This window comes from Garra rufa, chromosome 16, assembly GCF_049309525.1.
Source record: "Garra rufa chromosome 16, GarRuf1.0, whole genome shotgun sequence".
Classification (NCBI taxonomy): Eukaryota; Metazoa; Chordata; class Actinopteri; order Cypriniformes; family Cyprinidae; genus Garra; species Garra rufa.
Genome location: NC_133376.1, coordinates 26,775,158 through 26,793,250, shown reverse-complemented (window position 1 = coordinate 26,793,250; position 18,093 = coordinate 26,775,158). Strand labels below are relative to the sequence as shown.

The 18,093-nt window shown below is 39.8% G+C and overlaps 1 protein-coding gene across 4 annotated transcripts in view; it reads right to left on the bottom strand.

The window, feature by feature from the left end:
* Positions 1–18,093, bottom strand: part of pcdh19 (protocadherin 19) — a 60,293-nt gene that overhangs the window by 19,283 nt on the left and 22,917 nt on the right. For all 4 annotated transcript variants that reach the window (XM_073820886.1, XM_073820888.1, XM_073820887.1 and 1 more), the window contains exons 3-4: positions 11,034–11,092; positions 7,348–7,520 (exon numbers count right to left, since the gene is read on the bottom strand). In XM_073820886.1, the coding sequence (XP_073676987.1) occupies positions 7,348–7,520; positions 11,034–11,092 (232 nt within the window). The remainder of the gene's footprint in view (positions 1–7,347; positions 7,521–11,033; positions 11,093–18,093) is intronic.

Here is an 18,093-nt window from a genome sequence, read left to right as displayed (position 1 = left end):
TGTGTGTATATTTAATATAAATAATAAATATGTAAATAAATATAAATAATTAAAAAACAATACACAAACACTACCCCTCAAAAATTTGTGATCAGTAAGATTTGAAAAATTTTTATGTAAGTAAGATTTTTTTTTAAAGAAGTCTCTTATGCTCATCAAGGCTACATTTATTTTAAAAAAAGCTGTTACTCCAGTGTCACGTGATCCTTCAGAAAGCATTCTAATATGCTGATTTATTATTAGAATTATCAATGTTGGAAACAGTTTTGCTGCCAAATATATTTTGGAACCTGTGTTTTTTTTTTTTTTTTTTTTTTTTTTTTTTTTTGTCAGGATTCTTTGAGGAATAACAATTTAAAAAGAACAGCATTTATTCAGAATACAATCATGTGACACTGAGGACTGGAGCAATGATTCTGAAAATTCAACTTTAATTACAGATAAAAATAAAATTTCGCAATAACCGTAATAATATTTCACAATATTACTTTTTTTCTGTATTTTTGATCAAATGAACACAGCATTAATAAGCATGAGAAACTTTAAAAAACATTAAAAATCTTACTGATCCCAAACCTTTGAATGGTAGTGTATATATATTTTATATAAACAAAAACATTTATTTTTGGATGCAATTAATTGATTGACAAAGTCCAAGTCAAATTTTTGTCATAATTATGACTTTTTGTCAGTTTTCTTATGGCATAATTATAATTTGTCATAACTGACTTTGTATCTCATGATTTTGACTTACCAAAGCTATTTTTTTTCTCATGTTCTGATAAAGGGCTTCCATAGCAGAATTTCTAACAACAGTGCAGAATAAATCTCAGAAAACCAAATGTTTACGTTTGCAAGGCATAAAGATGAATATAGATGTAGAAAAGAATAATGAATGTAAACTTAGCGGAAAAGCAGCACTTGTCTGAAAGAAATGCCTTGCACTGGCTAGCGGACCATCCTAATTGTTAAGCCCTGTTCTACCCCACCTGGGTATAAGAATCTGGGGTGGGATACAAGAAATGCTTACTTGGAGACCTGGGCTCCCCAGTAGCAGTTGTTACAATGAGCCCATTACGCATGGAGAGGGTACAAGAACCCTCCACTGGGATGGACTTTGTCTCACCTCACTATTAGTTACGTTCCGGTTAGAGCATAGCTGGGGATGCAATGTAGTTAGGTTCATTTTACCTTCTGTGCCCTAGAGGACTTTTTGCCCCTGGGCTTTGTTACCTGTGGATTTTCATGACTGCACGGAAGGGAGAAAGTAATGTGGGTTTGGATGAGGGCCACGAGTCAGAAAGGGGCGAGAGGGTACGGAGCAGATGGACATGAGGATGAAAGGTGGATGGGCAAGAAATCCAGGGTAGTTAAAGACAACTCTCCAAAAACACAGATCAATCAGCATAGCGCAATTTGGCACACGGCAGACGGCGTGGCGCCGCGTTTCAGCTGACCCAGCCGTCTATCCGACTAAAACCCTCACTCAAAGCTCTTCCTTTTTTACGATCTCTTTCTCTCATTAACCCTTAGATGCACGCTTTTTCATTTCTCCTTCCTTTCAGTCTCCCAAATTGACTTGAGATTGAAGAGCAGCGGTTCTTTCTCACCGTGACTATCAAACAGCACATTACCTTACCTTAATCTTCTCCTCTGTGTTGAGCACGAGGCCAATCTCCCAGCATTCCTATCTGTGCAGAATTGCACCCAGTTACATACGTGTTCAACAAACAATTGGGATTCAGCCTGTTTTCTGAGGAGATTATTAACACACAGCCACAAGCGTCGGCCCTGAATAAGCAATGGAATCCTGAGCCCTCTCTTCCTCACCGTCCCGCTCTCTTTCTCACTTTCCGTGAATCAAAGCCAGGATTGTCTGGAAAATGAGCTGTCAACCGAGGGTTCGCAATGAGATACATCAGCCTCATTGCCAGCCCTAGAAATAATGAACCGCTCCTTTTTTCCCCCTCTGATATGTTCAATAAGCTACCCATAACAAGTGCAGAAAGATAAGAAGCCCCCTCTTGAGCTGATTAAACCCTATTCCGAGCATTCAGAAGAAGGGTTTTGGAGACTGGGGGTTCAAGGCAGAGCAGTGCTATTCAGAGTTCTGTGATTGTATGAGATGTTTTCATATTTTTGAGAGGAAGGCACACCTTCAAAGAGAACAACCTCAAGGCCTACCTGCCAGAGTACAGCGTGAAAGCTCTGAATAAAAACACGATTAATTTCCTCATTTTTGCACAATGTTGTGAAGGTAACCACCGCGGAGCTAAGCTCCAACACCTTGCAGTAATACTCTGACACTTTATAGAGAGAAAAATGCTAGGACGCAGGAAAATAACAGCACGTTTAAGGAGGCGTTCACACAGCCATTCTGTCAGTGCTATTTTTTTAATCGCTAGTCTGTTTTACACATAGATGGACCTGGCCAAAAACACATTCTGTGTTAGCTTGTTTTGTAACACAAGAATGCATCATACACAGCCTGTGTTCATTTTTTTTAAAGTCTTAGTCTTTTAATTGAAGTCATCGAAAATAAATGGAAAATAAACCAAATATTTAATTCAGTTAATTTTATTTACATTTAAATTTAAGATTCGATTATAGTATTCTTTCTAGATTTTTCTTACTTAATTTATTTATTAATACAGTTAATTTTGTCATGATTTTCAACAATGTTTTTACTGAAATTGTTTAATTATCACTTCTGATCCCAAATTTAGATATTTTTGATCAAATAAGACACTTTACTGACCGTGCATAGACAGCAGTACAGCTGAAACATTTTATTACTGACGCAGAAAAAAGAAACTGCTGAATAAAGTCATTATTTTTGTTTTCTTTGCGCACAAAATGTATTCTCGTAGCTTCATAAAATTATGGTTTAACCGCTGATGTCACATGGACTATTTTAACAATGTCCTTACTACCTTTCTGGGCCTTGAATGTGTCAGTTGCGCTGCTTTCTATTTAAGGTCAGAAAGCTTTCAGATTATATCAGAAATTTCTCAATTTGTGTTCCAAAGATCAATGAAATTCTTACAGGTTTGGAATGACATGAGGATGAGTAATCAATGCCAGAATTTTCATTTTTGCACTTAGCCCCTTAAAGGCAAAAAAGTGTGGATTTTGTTATTAATGTTTTATGACTTTTTCATTCTTAGTTCCACCAATAGCCACACAAATGTAATTAAAAGTAAAAAAAAAAAATCTAATAATATAAATTTTTAAATAAACTACAAGCCTCGTAACAGGCAGGAATTCAGTGAGCCTTTAATGTCTGATTCAGTCAAATGTTAATATTAGTTTTTTAGGGGAAGTCAGCTGTCATGATGCACCCTTGAGGCTGCAGTTCAGTTCAGAGTCGAGAGAAAACCGCACCAAACTGTCAAAGACATCATTTCTCCTGCTCTCTGCACCCTGCTTACCTTTCTCTGAGTCCTCTCTCTGTCTTTCTCTGTTCCTGTCTTCATTTTGACATCTGTCAGCATTTGCATTAGGCGATCAGAGACCCCCACGCACAAAAAAAAAAAAAAAAAAATTGTTCACCTAAAAGTTTAGGGTGAGACTGCAGAGCAAAAACTGTTATTTATACTTGTCAATTCTTTTAATGTGAGGAAAACTGTCTGGGAAGTTGAGAAGTACGTGCACGTATACAGATCTTGCCTGTAGCGGGTTGGAGAGACGGGGAGGGTGACTGAGGGGGAGGGGTTTGTGATGGGTGGGGGGGTCCATGGGGGGTGATGGAGACAAAAAGGGAAACTCTTTTATCAATTTCATCAAAATCAATTAGAAGCCGGAGTCTACTGATGGGGCACTGGGTGGTGGAGGGAGTGTGAAATCCCGGGGCATGGGAGGAGATACAAGCCCATGGGGACAGAGGAATTGATGAATAAAAGACTCCCGGGGTCGGGGACACTCTGAGTGGAACATGCTGGAACTCAGCAGCTGCAAATTGAGCTGCCAAAGCTCCTCAATCTCCTCAGGGGTTGGGAAAAAAAGAGAGAGGAGAAGAAGAGCTTAATGGTGACTGTCATTTTGTCTGGTGGGACTGGGAACTCTACAAATAGCCTTCAACCAGACCTCTAGCCTAGAACAAACAAAATCAACGATCGGTCCTTGAGATTCAGAGATTCGTTTGGGCCTAGAAATGCTCTTGGAAAGTAAACTCACAAGTATTTTTCATGTTTATGCTACTTATATCAGGTGCCGTCATCCTCAAGAGTCTTTTGCTAGTAAACTGATGTATAATTCAAAGCAGGGAGGCTTTAAACACCAAGGGAAGGGTTCAGGCAGTGACGTCTATTGTAACCCATTCATCACCGTTTCGCTGAGCACTGTAGGTAATTCTGCCCTAATGCAATCATTAGTCTTGGCTCTTGACCACCACAGCCCTCCTACAGTAGCATTAGCACAGCCTCCCACGATTTCCTGTCAAGGACATGCCATCGCCCAATAAGTGTGATGTTTCGTGCCATAGACGCCACAATAAATTGCCGTATTCTTAAAAGAAAAGGAGCACAGACTGCAGGAAATAGACAGATCCTGGTAATAGAATAAAAGGCTATGAAGGAAGCACCCCTAAGGAAGTGTTTGTGTATTGTGTATTAAGAGACTAGAGTCCTAAGAGGGCTTTTCCCCCCCGTTCTCACACTCCATCTCACAATGGAAAGAGAAATTGGGGAGGAGCCATTTTAAATCGGAGGTAACACTGGGTCCCTGGTGCAAACGTTACCTTTTCAAAGAGCTGCGTGAATCATAAACATTTACACTGCTCGGGAGCCTGGGGAATGAGACAGGAGGGAGCTTGCTATCCCTCAACTTCCTGCCTCTGTTTGTTTCCAGGAAGAATGAGGGTGAGAAAAAAAAACATGAAAACAAAAGCAAAACGGAGAAACAAAGAAGAGTCTTTATAACCAGACTCTCTGTTTATGTCCTTTGGCAATTGCAGTTTAAACTTGTTTCACTGTACTAGAACAGTACAAGCGTAGATCAGAGGTATTCCCACTACAACCGCTATATTCCTCCATGTCCTGTTGAATGAATGTGTCTATTTCCTAGCTGGGAATTCTGCCTCACATTGGTTTTCAGTGATTCTGTGATGGTCTAAATTTATTGCACCAAACACCAAACTCTAGTACTTTGTACGCAGCAAAATAAGGTTGCGAAACACTCAAGGATCTGTCAGAATTTTCAGTAAAAAGTCAACCTGAGGTTTCTAAAGCAGTCTCACCCTCGGTTTGAAATTCTCTGGGTTTTGTGTTTTAGGCCAATTCTGTCAGTGAGTCAGCAAGCAACTTTAACGGCGTAATAAAGTGCAACAGCGCCCACCTGCTTTTCAACAACATTATAAGCCGTGATCAAAACCAAGCAGTTACAAAATGAATCACAACAATGTAAACTGTAAGATAATGTAGGAGATAATGTAATAATGTAGGCTGATGATTTCAACAGAAGCATATACCATTGATTAACAACCTCATAGCTACCAGTAGGTCAAGAACATAGCTAGGATTTTTCTGTAATTGAGAATGAATTCCATTATATTTCTATATTTCATTTGATATTTATAAACAGGCTGTGGCTAAAGACATTTAAAGCACTCAAATGAGAGCTGTATGTCCACTTCTCTGCATTTCATTGGGGACAAAGGGCCTGTAGTTGCTGCATAATAATACGTTAGAAGACATGCCTCAAAATGACATTAGTATCTGATACTTGTCACCGTCTAATGGCTTTGGTTAAAACCGATGACAGCGACGTTGAAGTGCTTGCTCATTTTGCTTATCTGCTATCCTTTATTTTCAATGTTTGCTTGCTCATGAGCAGATAAGAGCTTTGCTAATGATAAAATGGCTGACCTGGAAAGGCTTCATCTACTTGTAACATTCTCTGTGTACATTTTTCTAATTGTGTCCAATTATGTAAGTGCCGAGCTAGAGGCTTTGTCAGAGTGCATTTTATGAGTCCTATATATGCATTTCTCTTACAGAGAGACGTCTACAACAGCTTAAACTGTAGTCATGAGACTCGCTAATCATTGTTCATTATACGCTGACAGGAAGTTGGCAGTGGAAGAAATGCAGAAAGATCTCCATCACAGAAAGCCAGAGGCTTGTAATTCCTCTCGGCCGCTTCCATAGCTTAGACAACACGGCAAGCCTAACGACGCTCAAACAAATCTGCTGAGGCATCTGACGCATTTACATATAAAATGTAAATGGGAGGAAGTTTCATCCTCTCCGGTTGCCAGGTAGCCATACGTCTTGCAATTCATCTGGAGAGCAAACTGGTTAATTAGCCTGCTGGAATTAGCCATAGAACGCACGATCTGGACCAAATGAGATCTTAATTGGTTCACCTGCCAATTCTACATAATTCAAGCTCCTGCTTTACAGAGGGGAAAAAAAAACACAATGAGGAAGAACAGGCTAAATTATTTTATAGCTGTTAACTCAGTCTTTTCTCTTCCTTGGCTTTCCTATTAGGCTCTCCTTCCCCGAGCAATACACTGAGATCTGTAAGCAGTACTATGAGTCAGACGCAGTCAGGCTTGATTTTGCACATCGCAGGCAACCCACAATGCCTCACGTTCTTTAAACTGCAATCTGAGAGACCGTCCTGCCGATTTTAATGACCTCGCCTCCTTCAGAAATGCTCTTTATTCTGCTCTCTTTCTATTCAGCAAATGTCAAGCTCTCATTGTAATTCAGAAAATTGGTTGACTAATTTCCGTCCAACAAGAATAGAGTTCTCGCTATTGACTATTAGCGGCCGCTGGAGGTGTTCCATTGTTCTAAATTACATAGATCAAAGGCTGATTGAGCATGACAACACAAAACAATCGGTGCAATAAAACCATTCGGAGCCCTCTTTTGGTCTTCTCCGCGCTTTGATTCTCTGTGGCGCTGCCACTCGTCGCTCTGTAACTTTGTCGCATTGAGTGGCAGTAGCTGAGAGTGAACATGACCTCCTGCTGACTCCTGCCAACATACCGGATGTCTTTAACGGCAGTCGAAAAAAAAGAAACATCAACATTAATTCCCTGCTAAATGATCCGCGTGAATTATGCATGAGGAGACTGCGTGATATGTAGATTTCCACCTTCAACCTTTGTCAGCCTAATTGCTGCCATTTAGGTCTGGATCTGAAGTGTTGCAGTCGACTGTAGACGTGGCTCACATCCGTCAATAATGTTCCCGGGCTCGTATCAAAGACACGCCAAGAAGAGAGAAGTGCTGCCTGTGCATTAGCAAAGCGCCTCAAGGCCGACTCTGCCTGCGAAGCTACGGCTTGATACTTTTTTCGGGATGTTTTCAGCTAGTCAAGACCTTTCCGTCTTACCTTGGTCAGCTAGCTGCGAGTTGTTGGGGGGTGCGGTCATATTCAGCACGTCGTTGACAGCTGTGTCGGCGTAGTGCCCTCTCTGAACGTCATGTTCGCTGTCGGTTTGGTCGCTCTCCTCGTGGCCACTGTCCTTCAGACTGTTTCCCTCCATGTCCTTGAATGTTGACGTGCTATAGCCAGGTGAAGTAGAAAAGACGAGAGAGAGAGAGAGAAAGAAAGTTTTATTTAACTGTCAACTTTGGTTTCATCATACTTTCAGTCTCTTCACCCAGTGCTACCCTTTATTTAGCTCTTAGCCGCACAGATGGTAAAGCTGAAAAGAGGAGACTTTTCTCACTTTCTGATATGGTGGGGTAAAAGGATCAGGGGTGACTGGTCTATGGCTGTGCAGAGCTCTTATGTGTTGCTGTGTCAAAGTTTCTAGATTTTATATAGACTATGTCAGAAAAACATCTTGTATAGCTGTTGATTGTAGGGGCTTTGAAGGGGTAGTTCACCCAAAAATGAAAACTTTCAGACAATGCACTCAAGACTCTTTAATGGCTTTGTCATATATGCAAATATTAAAAAATGTCCTGGCTGCTCTATAATGAAAAATAAATTGACTAAGGCTGTTAAGGTCCAAAATGGTCAAAATGTATTTAAAATGGTCCATATGACTTGATGGCTTTAAGTTTAAGTCATATTATATATAATGTGATGAAAATGTAATTAATACCAGTGCTGACATATGTGACCCCGGACCACAAAACCAGTCATAAGTAGCATGGGTATATTTGTAGCAATAGCCAGCAATACATTGTATGGGTCAAAATTATCAAATTTTATTTTATGCCAAAAATCATTAGAATATTAAGTAAAGATATTTTGTAAATTTCCTACCGTAAATGTATCAAAACATAATTTTGAATTAGTATGCATTGCTAAGAACTTCATTTGGACAACTTTAAAGGTGATTTTCTCAAAATTGAGATTTTTTTGCACCTTCAGATTCCAGATTTTCAAATAGTTGGCCAAATATTGTCCTATCCTAACAAACTATACATCAATGGAAAGCATATTTATTCAGCTTTTACATAATGTAAAAAATAATGGCCCTTATGACTGGTTTTGTGGTCCATGGTCACAGATTTGATTTGAGACCAACAGCAGAGGTGAATATTTTTTATTTTCTGATTTTTATATAGTGACATCTAATGGCATCAAAAAAATATTCAGCAGTTTTCTGCTATTTTTATGATATTTTCAATCTTTTCGGAACTCTGGAACAAAAATTCCATGTAATTCACCTTTTGGAATGACATGAGGGTGAGTAAATTGTTCACTTTTGGGTGAACAAAAAAGAGTCTCTTTAAAAAAAAGTATAAATATTTCTATGTAAATTGTGGCATCTTTAAAAAAAACAAAACAGCACAGACATATTGTATTACACCACTGCATACAAGATGAGCTATCAATATTTATGGTTCACTTTCCTGGAAGAGAAAGACTTTTAAATTTCAACAAAAAGCTACAAATATTTGATATTTGTGGGTTTTCAGGTCACTTTGTCTAATTAAGGAGAACTTATTTTGGTCACAGGTTTTAAAGCAGAGGTGTAATAATTTAAGCAAACTGTGCTTTCCCTCTTTGCCCTCGTTCACTGACATAAAAGAGCGAGAGGAGGGAAAAAGCTGCCAATTGACAGCTGCAGTGCACAAGCCTGATTTCCCTTAATTTGATAGTTAGCCCAGTGGAACACATTCTGCCTCTGAAGCAACAGCGAGGATCAGAAACGCATGCGTACAAATACACACACTGACATACATAGACAAAAGCATCTCTGTAGCCGCTTCTAAGGAGGGAGAGAGAGAGAGAAGGATTCTAGCAATGTCACTGCAATGGTGGTAGTGCAGCCTCTGATTTTATCAGTCTAATTGCACCTGTCCCAGTCTGTTCGCCCACAGGCTCCGGAGGGGATTTCTTTGTAGTGTCGCAGAGCCAAGCAGCCGACACTTGAATACTCTTTGTTTATATAAACATAGGCAATGCTTTTTTCAGAAGATAAAATTGCTGTAATTGGTTTGAAAAATGCAGTACTGAGGTAAACTGGAATGTTTTTTGCTTCAGGTAAAAAAGGCATTACGGTCCCGGTGCACATCCGATGCAGCCAGGCCCTAGGCGCCCGAGGACCTTCATTAGGGATGTCTGCATGCCAATGCTCCATGTCAGTCAATAGCCTCCTTTTAGGTGGACTGAGGAATGCTGGCCAAGTCCTGCCAGTACAAAGGATCTATTGTCCCTGCTCCTTTCTTCCACAATGCAAAATAAGGTTACCTTTTCCTTATCTCCGTGGCCTTACAAAGCCCTCCTTGTGTGTACTGAGGAAGAATCCTCTGGAATTCCGGGATTTAAATTCTTGTAGATTTAGCTATCTGATTAACATATACATGGATGTAGCTTAACCGCCCAAGCCTCCGCTCTGGGCTACAGCTTTAATATTCTCTAACATGTAATATGTATACACGTTTTTGCGGGGATTTGATGGAATTATTCATATTGGGGAAGAAAAGAGAACTACTCGAAGAGGATGTGCTTAATCACTTATGATACTGAATTATTAAAGCTTAACACTGGCCATTTATAAACATGTTAAGTATTAATATCTTGCCTACAGTATGTGGCCAAACCCTAAGACGGTTTATGAGCCAAAAACTTTTTTTTTTTTTTTTTTTTTTGACTAATGTCAATTTAAAAGTATAGAAGCCCATTTCTGTTACTTAATTTAAAAAAAAAAAAAACACTTTTATTTCTCAATTCAGAATTTTTTCTCTCACAATTGTGAGTTTACATCTTTTTTGTAAGATATAGAAATTGTGAGATACAAACTCGCAACTGGGAGTCATAAAGTCAGAACTAACAGATATAAACTCACAATTCTGAGAAAAAACTATTTTTTTACCTTTTTTTCAGTGGCAGAAATGGGCTTCCATATGTGACCTTGGACCACAATAGCAGTCTTAAGTAGCACAGATATATTTGTAGCAATAGCCAAAAATACATTGTATGGGTCAAAATGATCGATTTTTCTTTTATGCCAAAAATCATTAGGATATTAAATAAAGATCATGTTCCATGAAGATGGTTTTGTAAATTTCCTACTGTTAATATATCAAAACTTTATTTTTTTTATTAGTAATATACATTGCTAAGAACTTAATTTGGACAGCTTTAGAGGTGATTTTCTCAATATTATGATTTTTTTGAACCCTCAGAAGTAGTTGTATCTTGACCAAATATTGTCCTATCCTAACAAACCATACATCAATGGCTTATTTATTCAGCTTTCAGATTATGTATAAATCCCAATTTCAAAAAATTGACACTTATGACTGGTTTTGTGGTCCAGGGTCACATATAATTTGTCCTTCCATTGAAACTAATATGCAAAAATATCTCATTCTGAAATATCCAACATGAGAAACCTAAAACATCTAAAACTTAGTCTGTCCAATCAAGATGAGATAAAGCAAAATATATAGTACATAAACTGTATTTCCTATACGCATGAAAATATGGTGTTTTTTTAATGGTAAGCAGCAACAAAACAACATTTAATACTTTAAAAAGGTATGATCTGGCCGCTTTAAGAATGCATCAAAACAAGTAAGATAAGTTAATCTGATTGCATTATAAAGACATACCTTTTAATTAGGTGTGCTCTGCTGTTTACATAACTGGAGTCAATGGAATAATTCTCCGTCTGGGGGAAAGAGACAGAATTAAAGGGAGAGAGAGGGAGAGAAAAAGAAAGAGAGAGAGAGAACAAAAATGAATTTAATTATGCAGCAACCAAAATAATGTCACCAGTAATTGCCTTTCAATAGAAATGTTATTTTACACAAAGACTCTAGTTAGCTGCCTGGGCTTTCAAAGGCAAACTCTCCCATTCTCTTTCTAAGCACATGTGGCCTGTTCTGCTGCAGTGAGTCTGCTCCTGTCGTCACTCCTCCAGCCTCCCCCCACCCACAAAACCATCCCTAGTCAGACCACGCTCTTCAAAATGTCATTAAGCCAGATAGGGGAATAGTAGAAGGAGGGGTTGGGGGTTAGAGAAGAAAGTTTCCTCTCGTTGAGTGCTGCTTTTCCTTACATTACTTTTGAGGATGCTAATATGAACATATCAAAGAAATAAATAAACGGAGGAAGGAAATTAAGAGCATGCCAGGGGATTTTTTAACTTCGCAAATGCAGATGAAAAGCCTTAATGATCTGCATATGATGACTCTTTGACCCACATTGAAAAAGAGACTTCAGAGTCTTCTGGAAAGCAGCACTTTTTGAATAAATGACTAGAAGTACACAGTAGAGCTGGGTGATGTATGAAGTATTTGCAGAATATTTGTGGTGTTATTGCGAGTGTTATGGAATTAAGCAAAATCATGAATTATGCAAAGACTTTATATTTGGCCATTCAATTTTATAAACAGCATGACTAATTTCGCAATCCTCTTTGTCTTGTGACTTGCAGGAATGAGAGCGTTAAGATAAGTTCTTAAGAAAATAGTTTAAACGTCGGTAAGTTCTATTAATTTCCACTGAGTCAGATCAATATTTCGTAAACAAATATGTAAATAATAATTGATGTTAATGACTATAGTTCTGTTTGTGCATATAATGATCAAAATGGGTCAAAATGACCTAAAATCATTAGGATATTAAGTAGAGATCATGTTAATTGAAGATATTTTGTAAATTTCCTGCCATAAATATATTAAAACATAATTTTTGATTAGTAATATCCATTGCTAGGACATTCATTTTGACAATTTTGAAGGTGGTTTTCTTAATATTATAAATCTCAATCTCAAAAAATAGACTGGTTTTGTGGTCCAGGGTCACAAATCTTCCTTATGTTCATTTAGTGAAATACTTGCTGTTTTGCAATTGTAATTGTTAATCTAACTGGCTAGTTAGATTCAAAATGCAGGTTTTTTTCCATGAGGAGAAACCTGCCTCCTCTCACAGCTTCAAATTCAGCTGATTCTAAATCAAGATAGAAATAGAAGTCAATGGCTTCCTTCCAGGGGTACGTCCAGCCATCAGCCCCCCTGACAACAGCAGTCACCCAGACGATAAGAAGGTTAATGCAGACAGTGCAACACGACCAATGATTATGCCGCCAGCCAGGGACATCCAGACTAGCTGCTGGGAGACAGATACAAGCTCTCATAATCACAGATGGAAAAACTCTGCATAAAGATCTATGATCCCAAATACATGCACATTTCCTTCATCTGTGTATATCAACAGTGGCTGAGGGAGCCCTACAGTGCAAGATGTGCGTGTCAACAACCGTAAACACTTGAAAGTGACATGCTAGTGGAATTAATTTCAGAATGGATTGAATTTCATATTTTTAGAGTTTTCACTAATTCTTTATTGTTTTACAGTGTGGTAATGCACATCGCTGTCCACCTTAGACCTTCTTCCATCACCAGTCAGTAAGCTGCCGCGTACCGCTTCACCTCCGCACTCGCTAATTACCTTCATGCATGATAATATTTTAATTACAAGTGACGGCTGACCAGGCGTCTAATTGAGATTTTTGGACTGGTGAAATCTGGACCCACTGAAGGTTAGCACTCTCTTTTGTGTGTGTGTGTGTATGTTTCTGCCTGTGTGGGTGTTTGCTGTGGCTCTAATTAAACCTTAAGTCATAGTAATCAAGGAGATAATTTGTAAAAAGCCATTTTAATTAACATTATATTAGCAGACCTCAATTTGGAACATACTCTTGTTTGTTCTCGTTGGAGCTCACAAGGTAGTTATTTGCCTCTTTGTTCCTGTCCAGCTCAACTCCATTAATATCAAAGTAATGGGCATGAGCAATTATTTCAGTACTCTAACAGGGCAGGTGTATAAATATATATATGTATGCAGAGAATTTTGTTTTTTATGCCACCTGTGCTCTACTTTAGTCCCTGTGAGAACTCATTACAGAGCCTTTCCATCTCCACGCTCGTCCACAAAAAGACTAATGAACAGCAATGGACTGAGTAACAAGGGGAAAGCTTCATTAAAAAAGACAGTATACAAATTTCCAAATGATCTGCCTCCGTGTGGCCGACCCATAATTGCTTCTGAGCGGCGCTATTCGGAGCTCTGCTGGGAGAGCGAGATTCCAGGCTGTCCTTCTCGTGTATCGTGTGCTCTCCTCGGTCACGACACTTAAAACAAATGAGAGCCCTGTTCAAACGCAGTTATGCTGCGCGGATCGCTGACCCTTTTACGAGAAGAGTCACTATCGATGATGCAGGCTCAGTCATCTCAGCAGATTGCCTTCTGTTGACATTTTGATCTCTCTGCTTATATCAGAGTGGGCTAATTGGAGTAATAGCTTCAGTTATGCAAATGCAGCTGCTGTTCCACAGAGACATCTCACTGCTGGAGATTACGAAGCGCGCTTCGGTACCGTATTCGAGCAGATATCAACACGTTCTTTGAAGAATGTGATAGATAAGTGCCATTATTCCACAACAAAAGCATCTATTGATGTGTGGTGATGATACACTAATGGATCGTCATAATTAGTAAGCTTCACCCGTATCAGTTGTATTGCGCAACGCTCTTTTGTGTTTTTCATTAATTCGGGTTGATGGCCAGAGGGCATTTAAGAGGCGCCCCTGGCCCTTAGAGGTCTTTATGCCAGAGAGCTTCCATGCATTAGCAGCAATCTTCCTGTAAAGTAATGTACTGTATGCCTACACCGCTGACCGCCATCAAATCATAAGGGCTATCAATATTTCTTTCACAGAGGTCGGGTTTCAGGCTCGGAGATGAGGGCTGCTTAAACTACAGACGAGCTGCCACAAATGGCTACTTAATCAGGTTCTACAATGTGTTGTTATGATCCGAGCGGCCCCAGTTTGGCGGCCGGCGTCACCTTATCCCCTTAATTATTGCTGTGTATCTTCCCACATACTTGAGGGTCCGGTGGGCTAGATCACACCCTAAGAGCTCTGTGAACGTAGGCGGAAAGGCCGGAGAGGAAAGTAATGGAAAGGGGGCGGTAAACGAGACCCTAACCTCATTTTTTCCTCTCTCACTCTCTTTCTCTCTAACCCGCAGCCTCTAACCCCAAACAACCCTCCCCACCGAACTCCTCCAACTTCAGCCAGCGGAGAGGAAAAGCAATCTCCTCGTTTAGTTGCCGCTGTGAGATTTGATTTGCCTTCTTCTCAGCGTGACAATTGGTTCCGTAGTCCGGATGTGAGAGCATTCATTGTACGGGGGCCAGATGCACCGAGCGAGCAGAGCAGGAGTTCTTCAGGTGGCACAGGAATGGAAAAAAACATACTTGTCACACCTCTGCTGCAATTTATGTATTATCTCTTCTAAGACCGATGCATCAGCCCATACTTGCATTTACACATTCAAATCACGCAGTAATTCAAACTGCACGCTATCACAGCGATTAATAATTATCAGACTGTACCCTTGTTTTCACCACCGTAGATAAAATGCCTGTTAAATCTCATTTTAGAATGCAAAACCAGTTAAATTAATGCTTGAAGCATTTCTTTTTTCATTTTAGGGAGTGGTTGGGTACAAAAAAAATGTGTCTTGAAGATCAAGCGAGTCGTCTTTTTCTTCTACCCAACTCTACTAAAGTTCAAATGCTCCTAATATGTCACAGTCAGAGGCGGAAAAGCATTCTCACTGCGCTTCCACTGAATACAAATGCTGTGGCTAAATAAAATTGTTTTAAAACAGCATTATGTATTACATGAACTAAAAAAAAGCAATATGAAAGACCTCAATTAAAATACAACCGTTCCATTTACTCATTTTAATAGCGGTTTGGTGCTCGGCGTTATTTGGAAGCTGACTCTTCAGTCATCTTAAGGCTTATTTACACAGTCCCCAGAGTGCTGGGAGGAAATCGGTACTCATAATGAGTCCTGTTGTTTATTTACCTCCTTCCACAAGGAGCTTACTGAGGAGAGGTTATCATGAGGCAAAGGCAGGTAGTGCATAGCTATTTTCCCATTAAAAAAAAAAAGCAAATCTGAAGACAGGCTTTGTTGAGCAGGGCTTAGTGATAGGAGCAGAAATGAGCCTGTAGCAAGGGTGGCATTTTCCACGGAGGCTTAGGAGATGTCTATATGTCTACAAATGTAGTGCTGCAGTGTGGCTGCAGAGAAATTGCGTGTGTGCCGTTTGACTGCGTGAATGGAGCAGGGGAGTCTCACACCCGCCGGCACATTGAAAGCCAATCTCAACATGGAGTCGCTCTTTACAGACATCACGCATTCTGCCTTTCTTCTTTCCACGACACGCGGGCCTTCCTTTACTTTTATTGTCAGTGTTTTCTTGCCTCCTACTTTCTCAAAGCCTTCTCTTTTCACCACACCATCTCTTTGGTGGATCTACGGCATCTCTGAGCCGCTCGTCTCGGCTCCAAACGGACCACCGTGGCTTCATCTCCACACCTGGTAGGAGTGGATTTATCCTTCCTTCCCAAGCTCAGAGAAACACAGTGCTCCTCAGCCCGGTGTTAGGTTGCCAACCGCTGATTATAGAATTTCCCATAGATCCTCTGCCATCTGCTAGATTATAGATTCTCCCCCCCACCCCACCCCTTCCAGACCGTGTGAGCCCTAGGGGAGGCTCGACGGTATAAAGGGAGGTGAAGGAGCGCCTCAGGCTCGCCCTGGCATCAGGATGAGATTACGTTTTCTATTTCTGCCTCTTCGGCAGGAGCCGTGATGAATATGAGGACTTGTTGATGTTTAATAGCGGCCGGCTACCTACAAACACAAATTATAACGAATCAATCGCTACGGGAGCCCATGTGACAAATAAGCTGCCATATCCTCGAGATCATTCCACTTCATCACCTGTCAATTCACACTCAACTCAATTTGGCCCGTTGCAAATTCATCTTATTATGAAAGGGAACCATTTCCAACGGTAACCGCTTTTGGAGCTTTAAACTGGCTATACATTGTTTTATTTTTTTATTACTTTGGTACCCAGTTGATCCAAAGTGATTTGTATTTGCACAAACAACTGCATAGAATATAGGTAAAGGGATAATTTTTAAGTCGACATCCTGCGGTTACATCTGAATACCCGGCTTTGCATTATTCCACTAACTAAAGCAGTGCTCCATGGGGACGAAACCGTGTGTTACAAATGAGTAAACACAATATGCTTCCCTACCTCATTCATTCCTGCGAACTGCAGCAGATATATTTCCTTTAAGAAAACAATCACAAAGCTCTCATAAACAACAAAAGCAGGAACGGGTATTTCCCAGATCAACAGCAGCACTGTTAACCGAGAAGGGAGAAAGAAAATGCCCTTCTGTTTGATCCTATAAAAGACTAGATCAACATATACTAAGGGCTATAAGCTTCATTCAGTTTGTGTGTTTGATTAATTATGCATACATTAATAGCAACTATGTTAATAATTTATACGGTCATCGCATGTCAGAACTCTCTGCCTTTTAGCATGATGAAAAGACTTAAATAATCTTAACTATCATGCCTATTTGCATTCCTTCAAGGCAAGGTCGTGCTATTGTAATGTATTGTTGACACTCCTTTCTGATCTACTGTATTATGAATGTATCTGTGTGTGTACTTTGATATTTCTCTTTTACAAGAAAACCAGGGTTGTTTGTTGTTGGCCTGTGGTGTTTGGGAATTGATCAGATACTCTGTCCACTAAAAATAGCTCTTTCGACATTACAATATCCTTCTCGACACACAGTGTGTGTGTTTCATAGATTTCACAATCTGCTTGGATGTTTTACAGGAAGCAGACTGGTCATAATAGAAGAGAAGGTGTGTGTGTGTGTGTGTGTGTGTGTGTGTGTGTGTGTGTGTGTGTGTGTGTGTGTGTGTGTGTGTGTGTGTGTGTGTGTGATTGTGGAGGTGCGTGGGTGGGGGGCCTTGACTATCACGTTGCATTTTCAAAGAACAATTTAGCCATAGAAACTAATGAAACTCAAATGGCCGCAACTAGCAGAAGTCAGTCCTGTGGGATGTTATTCTAATTCAAATGCCTGGGCTAAAAGACATTCACTCCTTTCATTCATATCCACCTGGCCTCACCTGGGATGGAAAAAGAGAGTCCTGATGCAAGATAATAGCAGTATGTACAAACCCGTGCTGGTTTGCTAGCTTTTAGATAAATGGATGTGACACGCACGGGTTATTCAGGTAGAGTCTTTGTTTTCTTACTGAGAAACATCTGCTTAATATTTTTGTGGAAAATTCTGTGATGAATAGGTAAAAGAATCTTAATCTGTCACTTTTGATCAATTTAATGCATCCCTACTGAGTACTTGACCCCAAATTAATAATAAATATTATAAATGTATCATGTATGCTTTTAGTTTAAATCCTTAAAAAGCACTGTTGCTCATTCTTAAAATTATAGGTTTGCTCATAGATAGAAAGAAAGATAGATGGCTGCCAAACGACTCTAGCTGCACTGTTGAACATGAAGAGAGTGAGTGCTTCGCCTGTTATATTCACAGCTCAGGATGAGCACCATTGAGCCATTTTACACCATAGTCATGCATCTTTCTGTTTCTCTCTCCCACACAGACACACTCACTAATACACACAGAGACTCATTCGGCGGGCGCGAGAGGAGATGAGCGATGTGAACACCTTTACATCAGTGTAATATCCAGTACTGGGCTCCAGCAGGGAGTGCCGACTCATCCGTTCTGGATGCTGCTTT